Below are 18996 nucleotides of genomic sequence, written 5' to 3'. Positions count from 1 at the left end.
AAAGTGAATGGTGACTGAGGCTAGCATTCTACCTAACATCTTTTGTGTTCCACCGAATAAAAAAATAGTCATACAGTTTTGGAGCAACATGAGGGTGACAATAATGACAGCCTTGAGATGTGAAGATTTATGAATTAATCAGAAAAAGGAAAAATAAACATGTTTGTGTGCACAAATCAGTGTTTGTGTAGAAATGTGGAACTCATAAATATATCCAACAGGGTCTATAAATCCTTCATTATACAGTATGTGCTTAAGCCACAGCATTGTCAGCAAAGTTTATTTATTGAGTTAGGATGAAAGACACCTTTAGCTGGCCAAATAGCTATATAAATTCACTTTGAGACATGAAAGTATGTGTGTGTATGCGTGAATGTGGTTTATCACACCAGCATGTGAAGTCTACAGTTCCCTGGAGGGAGCGATGAGTTATACAACAGCAGTGTTATGAAGTTATACATCTTTAAATCACATCTGAATCTTTGTGTGCACGCATCTGTGAGTGTGTGTGAGCTTTATTAAAATAATTTTCCTCATATCAGCGGGTGGTCTCTAGGCCAAGCTACAGGCGGTTTATGTAATTTTCCGCACAGGTTTGTAATATAAAGTACAGAAAAATACAGCTTTGTATCTGTGTGTGTGCGAGCGCAAGTGTGCACTTTATGAAATACAGTATGCAGCTAAATCTCAAACCAGATAAAAACCTTATTTAAGACAAATTATGAACATCCTTCTGATCCTATTTAAAAAATTATCATTTTCTGTGATCATTATACAGTAATTTATTTACAAACTACATTGCACCATACCTCTGTAATAATCAAAATTATGTTCCTGAGATGAGTTGTAATTATATAAGTCAGATGGAGCAAGTTTCTTCGCTAGTTCTTGGATGAGATATAACATATTGTACATTCTGATCTAGAAAAGACTGAATCCCTGAACTTCTGACAGATATGGAGTGGATCTAACTCCTCAGACATGCCTTAAAGTTGAACGCAACACAGATTACCTGCTAGACACTGATTTTGGTCTGGGAAAAGCAAGGGCGCAGATTGGGATGGGTGGGGGGAGGTACCCCCCCCCCCCAATAATCAAAACAAGCAAGTAATATCACCCCCCCCCCATATTTATACCATGATCAACTGAAACATATAAAAGCCAAATCTCCACCATTTGGGAAAAGCATCACCAAAATAGAAAACTCCCAGAAGAAAACCTAGGAATAAACTTACACTCCCAAGGGTAATGATCAGAGGAATACAGTTTGTGTGTGTGAGACAGAGAGAAAAAGAGAGAGATAGATCCATAAGGAACAGAACGGCCCAGTTGTATAAAGCACTTCAAGCACTGCACAGCAGATATGGTGCCTTCAAAGCAGATACACACATACACAAACACACACACACAGGCTGCAGGGGTGCTCTGTGCTAACCTAATTAGCTGAATCTAGTCTTCATAGAAAACTCTGCGCCGAAATACACACAGACACATATACGAGTGTAATCTATAAACATGCTATATTGAAAACATAAAAAGTTGTTTTGATCTTTTTACTGGTATTCTGTTTTAAAGAGATTATCTTTGTATTTACAGAGCATCTTTGTTCATCTAAATATGACAACATCTGCATTCTGTCTTAAAAAAAGAAGCCATTTCCAACATATTCCCTATTTTCTTTAGTCTACACATTCATTTAATAAGAACAAGCTCAGATGTAAAAAAGATGATAAAAAAAGGAGTGGGAGAGATAGAGGAAGAGAGAGAGAGAAGGCGAGGAGAAATAAGTTTCTCGTTTGAATAAACAGATAATAGATTTTGTCTGCGAGATTAAGATTAGCTTTCGGCTAAGATTTGAGATTCAAGATAAAATGAAGAACAATGATTAAAGAAAACAAAACTTTTTTTTACTGAAAGGATTTTAGCTCACTCTAGGAAGTTCTGAATATTCATTTCTTGATTAAGTCTTACGTAAAAGACATACTGTAACATACATTATATAAATCGGATGGTTACAACTCTTAATTCTCATTGAATGAGCCATGTTTTAAAGTCTTTGCAAAATGCAGATAAATGCAGACCTGTTACTGCACCATTCTATATAAATGCGGCAAATTGCTATGTTGCTTGGAAACTGTAAACAGCCTACCGTTAGGATAATGAACTATATTACTTGCCAGAAGAATAAAGCACAACAGTCTGGTTCCGGAAGTCAAAAATGCAACCTAGTCTCATAGAATGAATGTAACAATAACTACATTTTAGCAAAATGAGTTTTATGTGCCGCTTAATATGTTTTTCTGCAGTTTCCTGGTGAAATTGACACAACAACAACTGTGCGTTTTATTCACTTTCACAAATCACAGATACTATGGCTGTTTATGACTTTATGACCCTGCTATTTTATTATATCAAAGTATTCTGAGATGCTATTCTTTTCACCACAATTGTACAGAGTGGTTATCTGAGTTACTGTAGAATTTGTCAGTTTGAACCAGTCTGGCAATTCTCTGTTGACCTCTCTCATCAACAAAGCATTTCCGTCCGCAGAACTGCCACTCACGGGATGTTTTTTGTTTTTGGCACCATTCGGAGTAAATTCTAGAGACTGTTGTGTGTGAAAATCCCAGGAGATCAGCAGTTACAGAAATACTCAAACCAGCCCGTCTGGCACCAAAAATCATGCCATGGTCCAAATCACTGAAGATAAATTTTTTTCCCCATTCTGATGGTTGATGTGAACATTAACTGAAGCTCCTGACCCATATCTGCATGATTTTATGCACTGCACTGCTGCCACATGATTGGCTGACTAGATAATCGCATGGATGACTGTTGGTGCCAGACGGGCTGCTTTGAGTATTTCAGTAACTGCTGATCTCCTGGGATTTTCACACACAACAGTCTCTAGAATTTACTCCGAATGGTGCAAAAACAAAAAACATCGAGTGAGTGGCAGTTCTGCAGACGGAAATGCCTTGTTGATGAGAGAGGTCAACAGAGAACGGCCAGACTGGTTCAAACTGACAAAGTCTACGGTAACTCGGATAACCGCTCTTTACAACTGTGGTGAGAAGAATAGCAACTCAGAATGCTATCCTGAGATGCAGGTTGGCGCTGTTTTGGCGGCACGAGGGGGACCTACACAATATTAGGCAGGTGGTTTTAATATTGTGGCTGATCAGTGTACATCTTATAGATGAATTGCAGATGAGCAAACTACTTAAAAAATACATCTTCCAGATGTAAACACATATCAAATAGACGTCTGGGTGATGTACGTGTGCTATCAGGGTTAGAATGGGATTTTTAAGAAGGATTTTATTAAATCCCTATGGAAGAAATTAATGGGAAAAATACTTCTGGAACCAAGATGGCTGAAAAAGTGGGCAGGCACTCTAATTGTTTATTCCGAAAATTATCAATAATAAACGTAACTCTCTACTTAACATTAATGTAATTTATTGTAGTGCTTGTGCCAGATTTCATGAACACAAAAAGCCATTCGAGTCCATTTTACCATGGTTAAGGAAGGGTTTAGGCATTCCACTTCACGTCATGCCTAAGAACACCCTTTAAAAGTGGTCAAATCAATGTAACGCACAGGCTCTTGTGGCTACATACAGATACATACAGTTGCATAAGTGCACATCTCATGTTTTTTGTGTATGTTAGAATCACACATGTCAGAGGATGTTTTCTGATATCACTTATCCTTTGACGAAACCCTCCGAAACATCCGCCATGTAAAAACATCAAGGCTAAGGGAGACGCTCAAATGCCAAAAAGAAAAAACACGAATTATGAAATTCACAAAGGGGGGGAAAAAAGCGAGGCTAGAGGGGAATCCCATGGAGAGCTATTTCTCTCAAACGAGATGCATGTGAACTGGCCTTGAGTGGTGGAATGGTGGATAAACTGTTTGCCAGGAACGATAAATTTCCCCCTTTGCACTGTGAAAGCACTGGAGCAGAATAGAGCGGTTAGCATGGATCTATGATCGCCATCCTCCCCCCTCCCCATATTCTCTTTCCTATCTTTTTGTTTTCTCTCATTTATTCTCTTCCTCACCCTTTCATCCTCTCTTTTCCATCTGTGCTGCGTTTGTCCGTCTTTCTCTTGCTGTCTCTGGTAATGTCCCGTTCATTCTGTCTCCTCCTTAGTATTGTTCTTCCTGCTGTTCTCATGTCCTCCCTTATTACATTTCACATCTTTGCCACTGATTCCCTCGCTTACTTCCTATTCTTTCACCACCTCTCTCTGTCTGCTGTAAACCTTCCTGCCTTTGTGTTAGAGTGTGTGTGTGTGTGAGAGAGTTCATTGTTTTGAGTGATTGTTTCAGCTCTGAAATGTCATTATCGTGTTTTGATTAATGTCTTGGTTATGCATGTCGGTGTGTGTGTGGGCACATGAGTGTGAGACATAATTTGTCACTGCATTTCTGTGAGTGTGTGAATGATAGAGCAAGTTCAGCATGTTTTTTTATTTTTTATTTATAGGCTTTTGCATTTAATTTATAACAAAGTGAGAGAAAGGGGGAATGATATTTGAACATACAGTTGTGCTCAAAAGTTTGCATACCCTTGGAGGATTGGTAATATATGTACCATTTTTAAAAAACATGAGTGAGCAGGCGAAACACATTTATTTTATTTCTTATGGGATTCATATTCAACTGTAGGTTATAACAGAATGGCACAATCATAAAACAAAACATGGCAACAAAGAAAAAAATGAAATGACCCCTGTTCAAAAGTCTGCATACCCTTAGTTCTTAATACTGTGTATTGCCCCCTTTTGCATCAATGACAGCATGCAGTCTTTTGTAATAGTTGTCTATGTGGCCCCAAATTCTTGCAGGTGGTATAGCTGCCCATTCGTCTTGGCAAAATGCCTCCAGGTCATGCAAAGTCTTTGGTCGTCTTGCATGAACTGCACGTTTGAGATCTCCCCAGAGTGGCTTGATGATATTAAGGTCAGGAGACTGTGATGGCCACTCCAGAACCTTCAACTTTTTCTGCTGTAACCACCGGAGGATCAACTTGGCCTTGTGCTTAGGGTCACTGTCATGCTGGAAAGTCCAAGAGCATCCCATGCACAGCTTTCATGCAGAAGAATGCAAATTGTCTGCCAGTATTTTCTGATAACATGCTGCATTCATATTGCCATCAATTTTCACAATTCCCCATGCCTTTAGAGCTCACACCCCCAAAACATCAGTGAGCCACTACCATGCTTCACAGTGGGGATGGTATTCTTTTCACTATAGGACTTGTTGACCCCTCTCCAAACATAGCGCTTATGGTTGTGACCATAAAGCCCTATTTTGGTCTCGTCACTCCAAATTACAGTGTGCCAGAAGCTGTGAGGCGTGTCAAGGTGTTGTCGGGTATATTGTAACTGGGCTTTTTTGTGGCATTGGTGCAGTAAAGGCTTCTTTCTGGCAACTCGACCATGCAGCTCATTTTTGTTCAAGAATTGTCGTATTGTGCTCCTTGAAACAACCACACCGTCTTTTTCCAGAGCAGCCTGTATTTCTCCTGAGGTTACCTGTGGGTTTTTCTTTGTATCCCGAACAATTCTTCTGGCAGTTGTGGCTGAAATCTTTCTTGGTCCACCTGACCTTGGCTTGGTATCAAGAGATCCCCAAATTTTCCACTTCTTAATAAGTGATTGAACAGTACTGACTGGCATTTTCAAGGCTTTGGATATTTTATATCCTTTTCCATCTTTATAAAGTTCCATTACCTTGTTATGCAGGTCTTTTGACAGTTCTTTTCTGCTCCCCATGGCTCAGTATCTAGCCTGCTCAGTGCATCCTCGTGAGAGCTAACAAACTCATTGACTATTTATACACAGACACTAATTGCAATTTAAAAAGTCACAGGTGTGGGAAATTAACCTTTAATTGCCATTTAAACCTGTGTGTGTCACCTTGTGTGTCTGTAACAAGGCCAAACATTCAAGGGTATGTAAACTTTTGATCAGGGCCATTTGGGTGATTTCTGTTATCATTATGATTTAAAAAGGAGCCAAACAACTATGTGATAATAAATGGCTTCATATGATCACTATCCTTAAATAAAAGACAGTCATATTTTCAAAATCAATGCCAAAATTTCACAATTTCTTCCAGGGTATGCAAACTTTTGAGCACAATTGTAGGTAGTTGACACATTGTCCATGGACTTTTTTAAGTCTAGACATAGATTTTAGGCAAAATTTATATGAATGCACACTGGAAAGTCCATATTGTAGGTAATGTAACTTGTAAAATCCTGCTGAATTTTTCCACTTAGCAAAGGAAGCCACAAAAATAAATTAATAAATGAACCACACTTCAAAGTGTTAAAACACACACACAGAAAGTCACATCTGAACAAACACATATGCACAGGTGGATTATTATATTTATTATAAATGGTAAATAAATAAATAAATAAATAAATAAATAAATAACCATGGGAAGTTGACACAATGTGTCTATGGATTTTTTTATTTATTTATTTATTTTAATCAGAATCAGGATGTTCAGTTAAAAGTGCTTTTTGCCTTCAATAGTTCCTTTTAAATGGTCCTGGAGTGTTACAAATGCATTTTTAAAAGAACAAATATTCCATGTAGCCTTTCAATAATATGAGGTCATAAAAGCTGCATGCATATTAATAATCAAAAAATTTATACATGAAGACATTTAGGAATGATTCATATGAATAATTAAATAATTAGCAAAATACTGTTTAAAAGCTGCATGCAAATTAACAATCAAATAATATGAAGAATTAAATAATTGGCAAATGCTGTTTAAAATAGTTATAAATAATAAAATAAATAGTATTGCATGTCAACTTACCAAAAGTGTTTCATATCAATTACTCATATGACGAAAGCCTGATATGAACTTGTGTCCTTATTAGAACTAAGTACTATTACTACTAACTTACTTGAATTTACAATGCCATCCAGAATGCAGCAGCACATCTGGTCTTTAATCAACCAAAGAGAGCGCATGTTACACCACTCTTTGTCTCTCTTCACTGGCTGCAGGCTGATGCCCGTATCAAGCTCAAGGCTCTGATGCTGGCATACAAAACAGTCACTGGGTCTGCTCCAGCATACCTAAAATCATTTCTGCGAGCTACGCGCCCAATAGAAGCCTGAGGTCGGCTAAGGAACGTCCCCTTGTTGTACCAACACAAAGAGGCATCAAAACACTTTCCTGGACTTTCGGCTTCATCATACCACATTGGTGGAATGACTTTCCCAACTCCATCCGTAAAGCTGACTCACTTTCTGTCTTCAAAAAATGGCTAAAAACACATATTTTCAATGAGCACTTAACCAGTCACTAAAAAAAAAAAAAAAAAATTCCTTGTTGCACTTTAATCTGTTTTGAATGCTATTCCGATGCTAGTGAAACGTTGTAATACAGCACTTTTCATACCACTGTCTCCTTAAGATGATTCGCTTATGTTTTCCTCTTTTGTAAGTCGCTTTGGATAAAAGCGTCTGCCAAATGAATAAATGTAAATGTTAATGATCACTGCCCATTTCATTTAGAATCATTTATCACTGGTTTAAAGATTGACTATAAATAGGATTCCATTGCGCTCCATGTGCTCACATTTTCAAGCGTGCCCATTAATACCCAAGAAGCTTGAAGGAAACTGCCTCCTGCCTTCACTCACTGACAGTATGAGAGCTGTAAACAGTATGTTAAAGCATTCTATAATTAACACAGCAATAGTTTCAAATGTCACGCTTGAATGGTTGCATTGATCCATAATCATAAATACCATCACTCTAGAGAACGATGCTTTGCCTTTCATGTTCTTTATGTGTACATGCAAGTATTTGTGTCAGTCCTTTACACATTTTGACCACTTCTGTCCTCTTTTACAAGATAAGACCTGATTTCCTGTGCATTAGTCAGACAGTATCAGACCCCTTGTTTGAACTGCTCTTATGTTTTTCACAGACACGCTTCGTTACATCTGGCTGGATTACACTTAAAACTAGTTTGTGAGTCCCTGCTGTGTACCTCTAATGTGATAATGTGTTTAGTATGCCATCAAGTATCACATAAGAAACAATAGAAATTAGGTTTACGTACACACTGTTATAAACACAGGTACGTTTTTGCCAGCAGCCTCCATGTTATTACCATACAATTCTTATTTTATCATGACACACTACACATTATAAAGGTGAAATTCTTCAATATTCAAGTATTAAAATAAAAATATAATAAAATATTTCCCCAATCCAATAGAACATTTAGCCACAAAGTGTGCGTATTTAAAGAAATATTAATAGATTGACAAAAAAAAAATTATAATAAAAAAAGGTCATTTATGTGTATTTTCCACTAAAGTGTGCGACCTGAAGCCCCTGAACTTTAAAAAATTTTTTTTTATAAAAATGATTCTGATTCTGTGCTTTGATGATGCAATGCTTTAAAAAAAAAATCTGAAATGCATTAATGATTCAGTTTGGTTTGTTATTTTCTATACATTAATGACACAATTTTAAAATAAGGGACAATTTACACCATAGTGCAATATTGACAAAAAGAATGTGCACACTAAAGATGTTCACAATTTAAAAAAAAAAAAAAAAAAAACTACAGTAAAAACCTGTTAATTAGTTAACTGAAAGACAACTTTAAGGAATATTCTGGGTTTAATACAAGTTAAGCTCAATGAACAGCATTTGTGGCATTATATTGATTACCACAAAAATGTATTTTGACTTGCCCATCCTTTTTTAAAAAAAAAGCAAAAATTTGGGTTACAGTGAGGCACTTACAATGGAAGTGAATGGGAACAATCAGTAAACATTAAAATACTCACTGTTTCAAAAGTATAGCCACAAGACATAAACAATAAACGTGTGATAATTTTAGGAATTTTAGTGTGATAAAAATCACTAACTAACCTTTTCTATGTAAAGTTATAGCCAATTTTACAACTTCGTTGCCATCACAATGTAATGTCAACAAACCCAAAAACAACTGCAAAAATAACAATGTAAACAACTTTACAGCTCAAATAATGAGTTTGAACTACTTTAAGTGCTTTTATAAAATTATAAGCTTCACTTTTCTGCCTTTAAACCCTCCAAAAATGGGTCCCATTCACTTCCATCGTAAGTGCTTCACAGTAACTTTTTGTTTTGCTTCTTTAAAAAAAGGACCGATGAGTCGAATTTGTTTTTTTTTGGTATTGCCATAAATGCTGCTGATTGAGCTTGTATTGAAAAAAATCCTTTAAAGTACAGTATATGGTGACAAATTATTATAAACTGGATTATCCATATAATGTATGTTACTATAAAATGCTCTAAAAAAAAAAACTTTGAAAGTAAAAAGGATACATTATGTTAAATCATACTCTTTAATTATTTTTATTTATTTATTTATTTTTAAGTTAAATTACATATACTGTTTATATTATATTCAACAAAACAATATGTGTACATTTACAGCAAAATATTGTTAAATTAGTAAAAGGATGTTACCAGCAATCTCTGTGTGACAGATTCCATTTGATTATATCTGACTGAAAATTTGAAATAGTTATGTTCATTTTATTTTTGTTTTTAATTTTGTACATTAGTGTGTTTTATGTTACATTTGATGTTATTTTGTTAATGTTCATTGCATTATTTGAGTCTCTATATGGTTAACTCTGTGCACTACACATATTTATTATTGAAGGTTCATGGAAAGGCCGGTTTTTATGATTTTATTTTTTTAACATCCACTACATGGATGTTTTGAAGTCTCAAGCAAGTAGCTGCCATTTATTACAGTATGTGAAGAAACTTTGATATTATTATTGTTATTTTCCAAATAGCCACATTGCACTCAACAAAACATTATCCAATAGCGCTATGACATCACATAGGCTGGTAATGTTCTTATCCAATCACAAACAAGCTTTAGGGATTTCCTGCCTGTGCACAGAAACAGTCTGATTTCATATTCAGAAAATGGCTTTATCCATCTGTTGTTTAACTTGCTCTTTGTCTCCTAGTGACAGGAGAAATCAGAATGAACACCAAGACACTGGCGCTAACACGAAGGTGAAATCTGATTAGATCAATGACAAATGTGCACACATAATGGATTTGTGTGCGTGTGTGTGTGTGTGTCACAGTCCTGTCACTCTGTCAGTCTGGGTTTTGGTCTGACAGGACCGTGGCATCATCGTCCCATGTCTGTCTTGTGTTTCGTTGTCTGTCTTTGTGTGAGCGCACGGTTTCGGTTGTATTCCTTGCCGTGCGCTCTTCTGTCTGTCTGGTTTCATGTCAGGAGCACAGTGTCTGGATCCTGACTTCCTGTCTGGTTCGGTTTCGGTCTGTGCTCCATGTCTGTCTGTTATTGACATGGGTGCCTCGTGCTTATGTCATCTTGGCAGCATGCACTCACGTCAATAGTTTGTCTGTTTCTCGTGAACATGGATGCGGCAGATCGTGTTACGTTGCGCACCCGGGTCGCGAGCTGTCTTCATGTTGTGCTGAGGTTCGGTCACTTTGGTCTAAGGTGTCGGGTGTGTGTGTGGCCGAACTCTCGCACAGGTGTCCTGTCTTGTTTTTGTCGCCTGTTGCGTGCATCGCGTGGTGTTTGCCTCGTGATACACGCTCAGGTTTCATTTAGTGTGAGAATACGTGGCATCGCTTTGTTTGGCGTTGCTACGCATTCCATCGTCTTGTTTGTTGGTTGGCATGAGCGTATATTTCCTCATTGTCTTGGCGATGTATCGCCACGTGTCTCTCTGTCTTACGTCATACCCCACCTCCTTGTTTGCTTATTATTAGTTAATTTGCCTCACCTGCCCCCTGTTAACCTGTTTGGTTTCTCTCCCTATTTTGTCTCCTCATGTTTGCTGTCCAGTGCCAGTTCGTCTTGTTTCTGGACTTGTGTGCTTGTTTCCCAGTTGGGCAAGTTGGTTGGTCCTGTTTTTTTGTATGTTCGTTCCTGTTCATCCCTACCCGGTCCAGTCAGTCCTGTTCCCCACTGCATTCTGCTCCAGCCCTGGATTACCTTTTTCCCCTACGGGGTTGTTTATATTTGTTTTCCCCCTTGTCGGAGCTTTATGTTGTTGTTTTTTTATTTTTATAAATAAAACCCCTTTTTAACTTTGCTTTTGGGTCCTGTCTCTGCATTCCGTGACATGTGTGTGTGTGTGTGTGTGTGTGTGTGTGTGTGCGTGGACTCATAAACTCACGGATGTTGTCGGTGCTCTCTTGTATGGTGTCTGTTTTGAGGAGGTTGTCTGCGAGCATGAAGGCTCCTGTCTCCACCGTGTCTAGTAGCATTGTTGCACATCGCAGCTGCTCAGCCACAGACAGCTCTCTCCACGCCGTCTGAGATCTCACCTGCAGCAGGTTATTTACCGTCTCTACCATGGCCTGCAGATAGAGTGAGAGAAGAAGAGAGGAGGTGAGGGAAGACCTCTAAACACCGACACACCCAGATTCTGACATCTGAACTTCACAATAATTTCCCAAAGTGCCCACCTCTCCCATAAACCATTTCTCTCCCACTCTCTCACACACACACACACACACACACACACACACACACACACACACACACACACACACACAGCTACACAGCCCTAGTATCTGTCTCAGTGCTGGAATATAAACTTGTCACACTGAGGGAAGATCCACAGGGAGCTTGAAACATTGTGAAAATGAAAGTAGCTGTCATCACACACACATACACACAAACACAGGTTCTCACACGACAAGTGGTAATTTATGGGTCTATAAGAGCACTATATAGGAAAATGAAATGTTTCTACTGTGCAACAGAAACTAATATAAGGGCATTTAAAAAAAAGGTGTGATATTAAGATTTAAATTTGTCTGTGAATATTATCACAGGAATATTAAAACATCAACTTTCATCTACAAAGGAAGGTTTTAGGCTTTTAAGTTGGTAGTTTATTAAAAAGGTTGTTGTGTATAAAAGACTATATCATGGCACATTACAATTCTGCTTTTCATTTGAAAAAGTGCAGCGAATTGTACCATAAACATACCGACTACACTGATATTCATAAAGCCTCTTTTTTTGGACTCAAGATGGCGCCGAGTATGGCTGCTGCGTTGCGAGCTCCGACACAACTTAGCAATGGTTTGTTTGTTTTGTTTACAATTCTTATGTTTCTTGTCTTGGATGTTGCCTGCCTTATTGTCTATGACAGACAAACACTTTTGGACATTGGCTCAGCGATCTCACACCGTAAACCGGACTTCACATTCCTCAATGCCGACCCGCTGTTTACAAACACGCAAGCGGAGCCCTTTGTCTGGGCAGCACGGCCGCGGAAACGCAGGAGGAAAAGGGGAAACAGAGCCGGCGTTCTCATCAGAGTAAGACGCCGCGCAAATCGACCCCCGCTACCCACTATTCTACTGGCAAATGTTCAGTCTCTGGATCAGATCAGAGGAACATACATTCTATCAAGTCTTTCTGTTCTCCTGATCTGGAATTTCTTATGCTTCTGTGTCGACCATTCTGGCTACCGAGGGAATTCACAGCGGTCATTATCACTGCTGTGTACATCCCCCCACAAGCCGACACAGACCGGGCACTCAAGGAACTGTATGGGAGTATAAGTGAGCAGGAAACCGCGCACCCTGAGGCCGCGTTCATTGTGACCGGGGACTTTAATAAAGCCAGTTTAAAATCAGTCGCACCAAAATATCACCAGCACATTAGTTTCAACACACGAGGGGACCGGGTTTTGGACCATTGCTACTCTCCGTTCCGGGATGGCTACAAATCCCTCCCCCGCCCACCATTTGGAAAATCGGACCACTCTTCCATTCTGCTTCTGCCCGCTTACAGGCAGAAACTGAAACAGGAAGCACCCACCCTCAGAACGATCCAGTGCTGGTCGGACCAATCAGACTCTACGCTACAAGACTGTTTTGATCGCACGGACTGGGAGATGTTCCGGTCCGCCTCTGATGACGACATCGAGCTTTACGCTGATAGCGTAATGTGCTTCATCAGAACGTGTGTAGAGGAAGTGATTCCGACCAGAACTGTGCGAATCTATCCGAATCAGAAGCCGTGGATCAACAGCGATGTTCGCGCAGCACTTAATGTGCGGACCTCCGCTTTTAATTCCGGGAACGCGGAGGAGCATAAACAAGCCAGTTATGCCCTCCGAAAAACTATCAAAACAGCAAAACGCCAGTACAGGAGTAAGATTGAGGGACAGTTTAACACCACCAACTCTAGAAGCATGTGGCAGGGAATTAACATCATCACGGACTTTAAAGGGAATAAAAACTCCGCCATGAACACCGCTGCCTCTCTCCCAGATGAGCTAAATACTTTTTATGCTCGTTTCGAGGGAAATAACACCGCCCTCGCGGAGAGAGCTCTCACGGCCGAAGCTACAGAGGTTAGTTCACTCTCCGTCTCTGTAGCGGATGTAACCCGATCATTCCGACGGGTGAATATCCGCAAAGCCGCGGGTCCAGACGGCATTCCGGGCCGCGTCATCAGAGCGTGCGCGAACCAGCTGGCTGGTGTTTTTACGGACATTTTCAACCTCTCCCTCTCTTTGTCTGTAGTCCCCACATGCTTTAAAACATCCACCATTGTGCCTGTTCCAAAACAATCGAAAATAACTTGTTTAAATGACTGGCGTCCTGTTGCTCTGACCCCCATCATCAGCAAATGTTTTGAGAGACTAATCAGAGATTACATCTGCTCTGTATTACCACTCAATCTTGACCCGCTGCAGTTTGCTTACCGTAACAACCGCTCCACTGATGATGCCATTGCATCTACAATACACACTGCTCTCTCCCACCTGGAAAAAAAGAACACTTATGTGAGAATGCTGTTTGTAGACTACAGCTCAGCATTCAACACCATAGTGCCCTCCAAGCTAGATGAGAAACTCCGGGCTCTGGGCTTAAACAGCTCGCTGTGCAGCTGGATCCTGGACTTCCTGTCAAGCAGACGCCAGGTGGTTAGAATAGGCAGCAACATCTCCTCATCACTGACCCTCAACACTGGAGCCCCGCAGGGCTGTGTTCTCAGCCCACTACTGTATTCCCTGTACACACATGACTGTGTGGCAACACATAACTCCAATGCCATCATTAAGTTTGCTGATGACACGACGGTGGTAGGTCTGATCACTGACAATGATGAAACAGCCTACAGAGAGGAGGTGCACACTCTGACACACTGGTGTCAGGAGCACAACCTCTCCCTCAACGTCAGTAAGACAAAGGAGCTTGTGGTGGACTTCAGAAGAAAAGACAGAGAACACAGTCCCATCACCATCAATGGGGCACCAGTGGAGAGAGTCAGCAGCTTCAAGTTCCTGGGTGTCCACATCACTGAGGAACTCACATGGTCCGTCCACACTGAAGTCGTTGTGAAGAAGGCTCATCAGCGCCTTTTCTTCCTGAGACGGCTGAGGAAGTTTGGAATGAACCGCCACATCCTCACACGGTTCTACACCTGCACTGTGGAGAGCATCCTGACTGGCTGCATCTCCGCCTGGTACGGCAATAGCACTGCCCACAACCGCAAAGCACTGCAAAGGGTGGTGCGAACTGCCAAACACATCATCGGAGGTGAGCTTCCCTCCCTCCAGGAAATATATACAAGGCGGTGTGTGAAAAAAGCTCGGAGGATCATCAGAGACTCCAGCCACCCGAGCCATGGGCTGTTCTCACTGCTACCATCAGGTAGGCGGTATCGCAGCATCAGGACACGCACCAGCCGACTCCATGATAGCTTCTTCCCCCAAGCAATCAGACTTCTGAACTCTTGATCTCCCACGATCAAAATACATCATCCCTGCACTTTATTACTCTTTTATCTCACACCGGACTGTCATAAATTATATTACTGTCATTATATTATGTCTCTCTTAACAACTGACTATCAACCGACAGCCTGAATGTCAATACAGTACAATACTGTACATTCTATATATATACTTTTTTCATATATATTTTAATTTTTATTGAATAATGTGTATCTATATAGTATCTATATAGTAAAAAACAAAACAAAAAAAAAAAAAAAAAAAAAACAAAAACAGCATATTGTATACTGTGCAATGTATGTTATTATTGTATATTGTTGAGTGTAATTGTGTATAACAGATGTTTAAATTGTGTTGTGTTAATTTGATGTTTTAAGTTGTGTAATTATGTATAACAGATGTTTAAATTGTGCTGTGTTAATTTGATGTTTTAAGTCGAGTTTAATTATGTATAACAGATGTTTAAATTGTGCTGTGTTAATTTGATGTTTTAAGTCGAGTTTAATTATGTATAACAGATGTTTAAATTGTGTTGTGTTAATTTGATGTTTTAAGTCGAGTTTAATTATGTATAACAGATGTTTAAATTGTGTTGTGTTAATTTGATGTTTATTGTAGATTGGCGTATGTCTCATCACTGTCACGACTGCTATGTTGATCGGAACTGCACCCAAGAATTTCACACACCATTGCACTTGTGTATATGGCTGTGTGACAATAAAGTGATTTGATTTGATTTGATTTGAGAAAAGCGGGCCAAATGTATTTGTCACTTTCACAAAGATGCTGTGTGGAATAATTCTGGGTCAAATCCCTTTTAACAAAATTAGACCACATCTCTATAGAAGTTCACAACCTTGCATTATTATAACAACTATTAATGCACATATAAAGCGTATAATATACTGTAACGTGTACCAAAGAAATGTGTAATTAACTTCTCTCACTGTAGTGCACTCATCCATAGGGATGGACAGAGGGATGTTTTGTCATTTGTCTTTTAGGTTGCTGCAGGCTAATCTTGCCATTGGGTTGAATCATTCTGCCCCAGTTACAGTAGAGCACTGTGTGTGTATGTGTTAAAGGCAGGATGAGTATATTCAGTTTGACACCACTAAAGTAATGACCCTTTTATGAGAGAGAAAAAGGGGAGACTGAGATGAGACACGACTGCGATAAAAGGTAAGAGAAGAAAGAGTTATATATACTTCCTCACAAAACTGCTCATGAAATCTTCTGACAGAGTGTGTCAAGAGGTCAGGGGAACGTGTGTGTGTGTGTGTGTGTGTGTGTGTGTGTGTGTGTATACACTTGGGGGCTCACACTGCAGAGTGAGATAAGAGATTTTTAAAAACTCTTCTTACATTCTATTTTCTCTCTCTCTCTCTCACACACACAGTGCTCTCCACAGACTTGGTAAATGGAGCAGAACTGAAATGCTTTGAAGCTGAGGAGCTAATCCAGCATAAAGACACACACACTGCTTTATTAGATGACCACTGAGAATTAGAATTGGGCGATATATCGAATATTAACGATATATTTTCAATGATTTTGCTGGCGATATAAAAAGCATCATTGTGAATATTGTGATGGTGATAATGCATTTATATTTGGCCATTAAGTTTCCAAAGACTGTGCCATTAGACTTGTTTCTCGATCTGTCCCTGTCATGCGACTTGTATGAAAGCGTTAACACAGATGTTCCCTATGTCACTCACTCGACATTGTGTCGATGTAGTGACACTAGGGGTCACTCTTGGGAGCCCCAAACACCTCTGCTTTTTGAAAAAAGGTCAGTGGGAATTGGCAAGTGGAATTTGCATGCCACTCCCCCAGACATACGGGTATAAAAGGAGCTGGTATGCAACCACTCATTCAGATTTTCTCTTCGGAGCCGAGCGGTTGCATTCAGTGCACTGAATTCAATTCAAACTCAGTTCTCTTTACCATTCACCTAAAACTGCTGGATTTACGGCTCATTTCAGCGGCTTCTCCCCCTCTGCACCCGTGGCATGCAGAGAACGCCCCTGGGCACTTCGGCAGAGTGAAAGCGTATATTCTAAAAGAGTATATTTTCTTTCTAAAAGAGTGGCACACACGGAAACATCTTTTTAAAGATGCCTTTCCGTTTGTATATTATTTCTGGTTGCGGTCGTTATCTCTCCGCTTCTGACGGCCACGATCGCTATCTTAAGTGTCTGGGCGCTGCCCACGCTGAGACATCGTTCGTGGATGGGTCAATGTTGCAGTCGCGGCTTGCATTCGTAAGAAAGCAAGCCACCCCAGCGGCTCCCCGCCTCAGTCCTTCTACCTACGGGTATGAGGCCGTGCCGGTTAGCACTGGGGGTGATTTGGGGACCTCAGTGGGAGCACCTCCGCCGGGTAAACCCCCACGGACCTCCCATTCCCCAGCACGCTCGCTTGCCCCGGTCGGGCTCTCGGATGAGACCAGATCTTTCAGCTCCCCCGCTCTCACTACCCTCGATGGTGGGGCGGTGATCCCCCAGGTGGATAAGGCACCCAAAGCTCCCGTCCAGGGCCTGTACGTTTACGTCGTCCCTGAAGGCTAAGGCCTACGGTGCCGCTGGATAAGCCGCCTCCGCCCTGCACGTCATGGCTCTCCTGCAAGTTCACCAAGCCAAGGCACTAAAAGAGCTGCACGAGGGTAGTTCTGACCCGGGACTGATGCAGGAACTGCACTCGGTGACCGACCTCGCTCTCCGGGCGACGAAAGTCATGACGAAGCCTCTCGGGCAGGCGATGTCCACCCTGGTAGTCCAGGAGCGCCACCTTTGGCTCAATCTGGTCGAGATGAGAGAGGCCAACAAGGCACGGTTCCTTGACGCCCCTATCTCCCAGGTTGGCCTATTTGGAGTCACCGTCGAGGACTTTGCCCAGCAGTTCTCGGCGGTGAAGCAGCAGACAGAGGCCATTCAACACATCCTGCCCTGGCACGGCTCAAGACCCCGCACCCCGTCTGCTCGTCGCCAAGGGTGTCCTCCTGCAGCAACAGCACTGGCTCCGCCGCAGCCCGCCCCCCGTGGCCTGGCCCCGGCATGGAGCCCATCCCAGGAAGCAGACGTCACCCATCTCACGGCCGGCCGCCAAGAACCCTAGGAAGGCTTCGAAGCACCCCTGAGACGGGAGACCCAAGGACGAGGAGATCCACTTCTACGGAGCTGGTAGACAGACCACTCCATCCCCCGGTGGAGGGCCGGGAGGAGAATCTTTTGTTTCATTTTTCGCCGCATGCCCAAGAGGCTGCGGTACCCAAAACTTCAATAAAAGAGTGGTTTCCTTGTTCACAGAAAACAATATGTAACCCAATATGTACTATGTAAACAGTTGAAGTTTAAAAAAATATATATCTTTTTTATTTTTCTCCCCTTTTCTCCCCAATTTGGAATGCCCAATTCCCAATGTGCTCTAAGTCCTCGTGGTGGCTTAGTGACTCAATCCGGGTGGCGGAGGACAAATCTACACGTCTGAGACCGTAAATCCGCGCATCTTATCACGTGGCTTGTTGAGTGCGTTACTGTGGAGACCTAGCACATGTGGAGGCTTCACACTATTCTCCACGGCATCCACACACAACTCATCACGTGTCCCTCCGAGAGCGAGGACCACATTATAGCGAACACGAGGAGGTTAACCCAACGTGACTCTACTCACCCTCACAACCGGGCCAATTGGTTGCTTAGGAAGCCTGACTGGAGTAACTAAGCACACCCTGGATTTGAACTTGCGACTCCAGGTGTGGTAGTCAGCGTCTTTACTTGCTGAGCTACCCAGGCCCCAGTTGAAGTAACATTAAACAATTCCCAAAGTCTAAGTGGGAGGTTGACTAATTGAAAGAACCAGTCTCCACATAGGTTGCATATTCATTGCAATGGGGATTTAATCTCTTAAACTCTCTTCATCAGCCAGCAGACTGTGGCTATCCACTTTGTTTCAGCAATCATGAAGCCGTGTTCATGATTCGCATCAGGGTGTCAGCGCCGCTTTGAACTCCACATGAAAAGCGCTTGCTGAAAAAATGTCTCATTCTACCTTTTGGTGATAGTTAAGACTTGATGTGCTTTTGTGGTTATTAAAATGCACCTTACTTAGGCTGAAAAATACTGTCACAAGTTCCATCTAGGCTTGTTTTGTACAACAAACAGCATTAAGCTTT

The 18996-nt window shown here is 41.1% G+C and overlaps 1 protein-coding gene across 1 annotated transcript in view; it reads right to left on the bottom strand.

The window, feature by feature from the left end:
* The window catches only part of adgrl3.1 (adhesion G protein-coupled receptor L3.1), a 190646-nt gene that overhangs the window by 40541 nt on the left and 131109 nt on the right, over nucleotides 1-18996 (bottom strand). The window contains exon 11 of the mRNA XM_051702396.1: nucleotides 11232-11415. Coding sequence (XP_051558356.1) covers nucleotides 11232-11415 — 184 coding nt within the window. The remainder of the gene's footprint in view (nucleotides 1-11231; nucleotides 11416-18996) is intronic.

The sequence above is a fragment of the Myxocyprinus asiaticus genome, chromosome 7 (assembly GCF_019703515.2).
Source record: "Myxocyprinus asiaticus isolate MX2 ecotype Aquarium Trade chromosome 7, UBuf_Myxa_2, whole genome shotgun sequence".
Lineage (NCBI taxonomy): Eukaryota > Metazoa > Chordata > Actinopteri > Cypriniformes > Catostomidae > Myxocyprinus > Myxocyprinus asiaticus.
The sequence above is the reverse complement of the archived record's forward strand: the minus strand, read 5'-3'. Positions and strand labels throughout refer to the sequence as shown.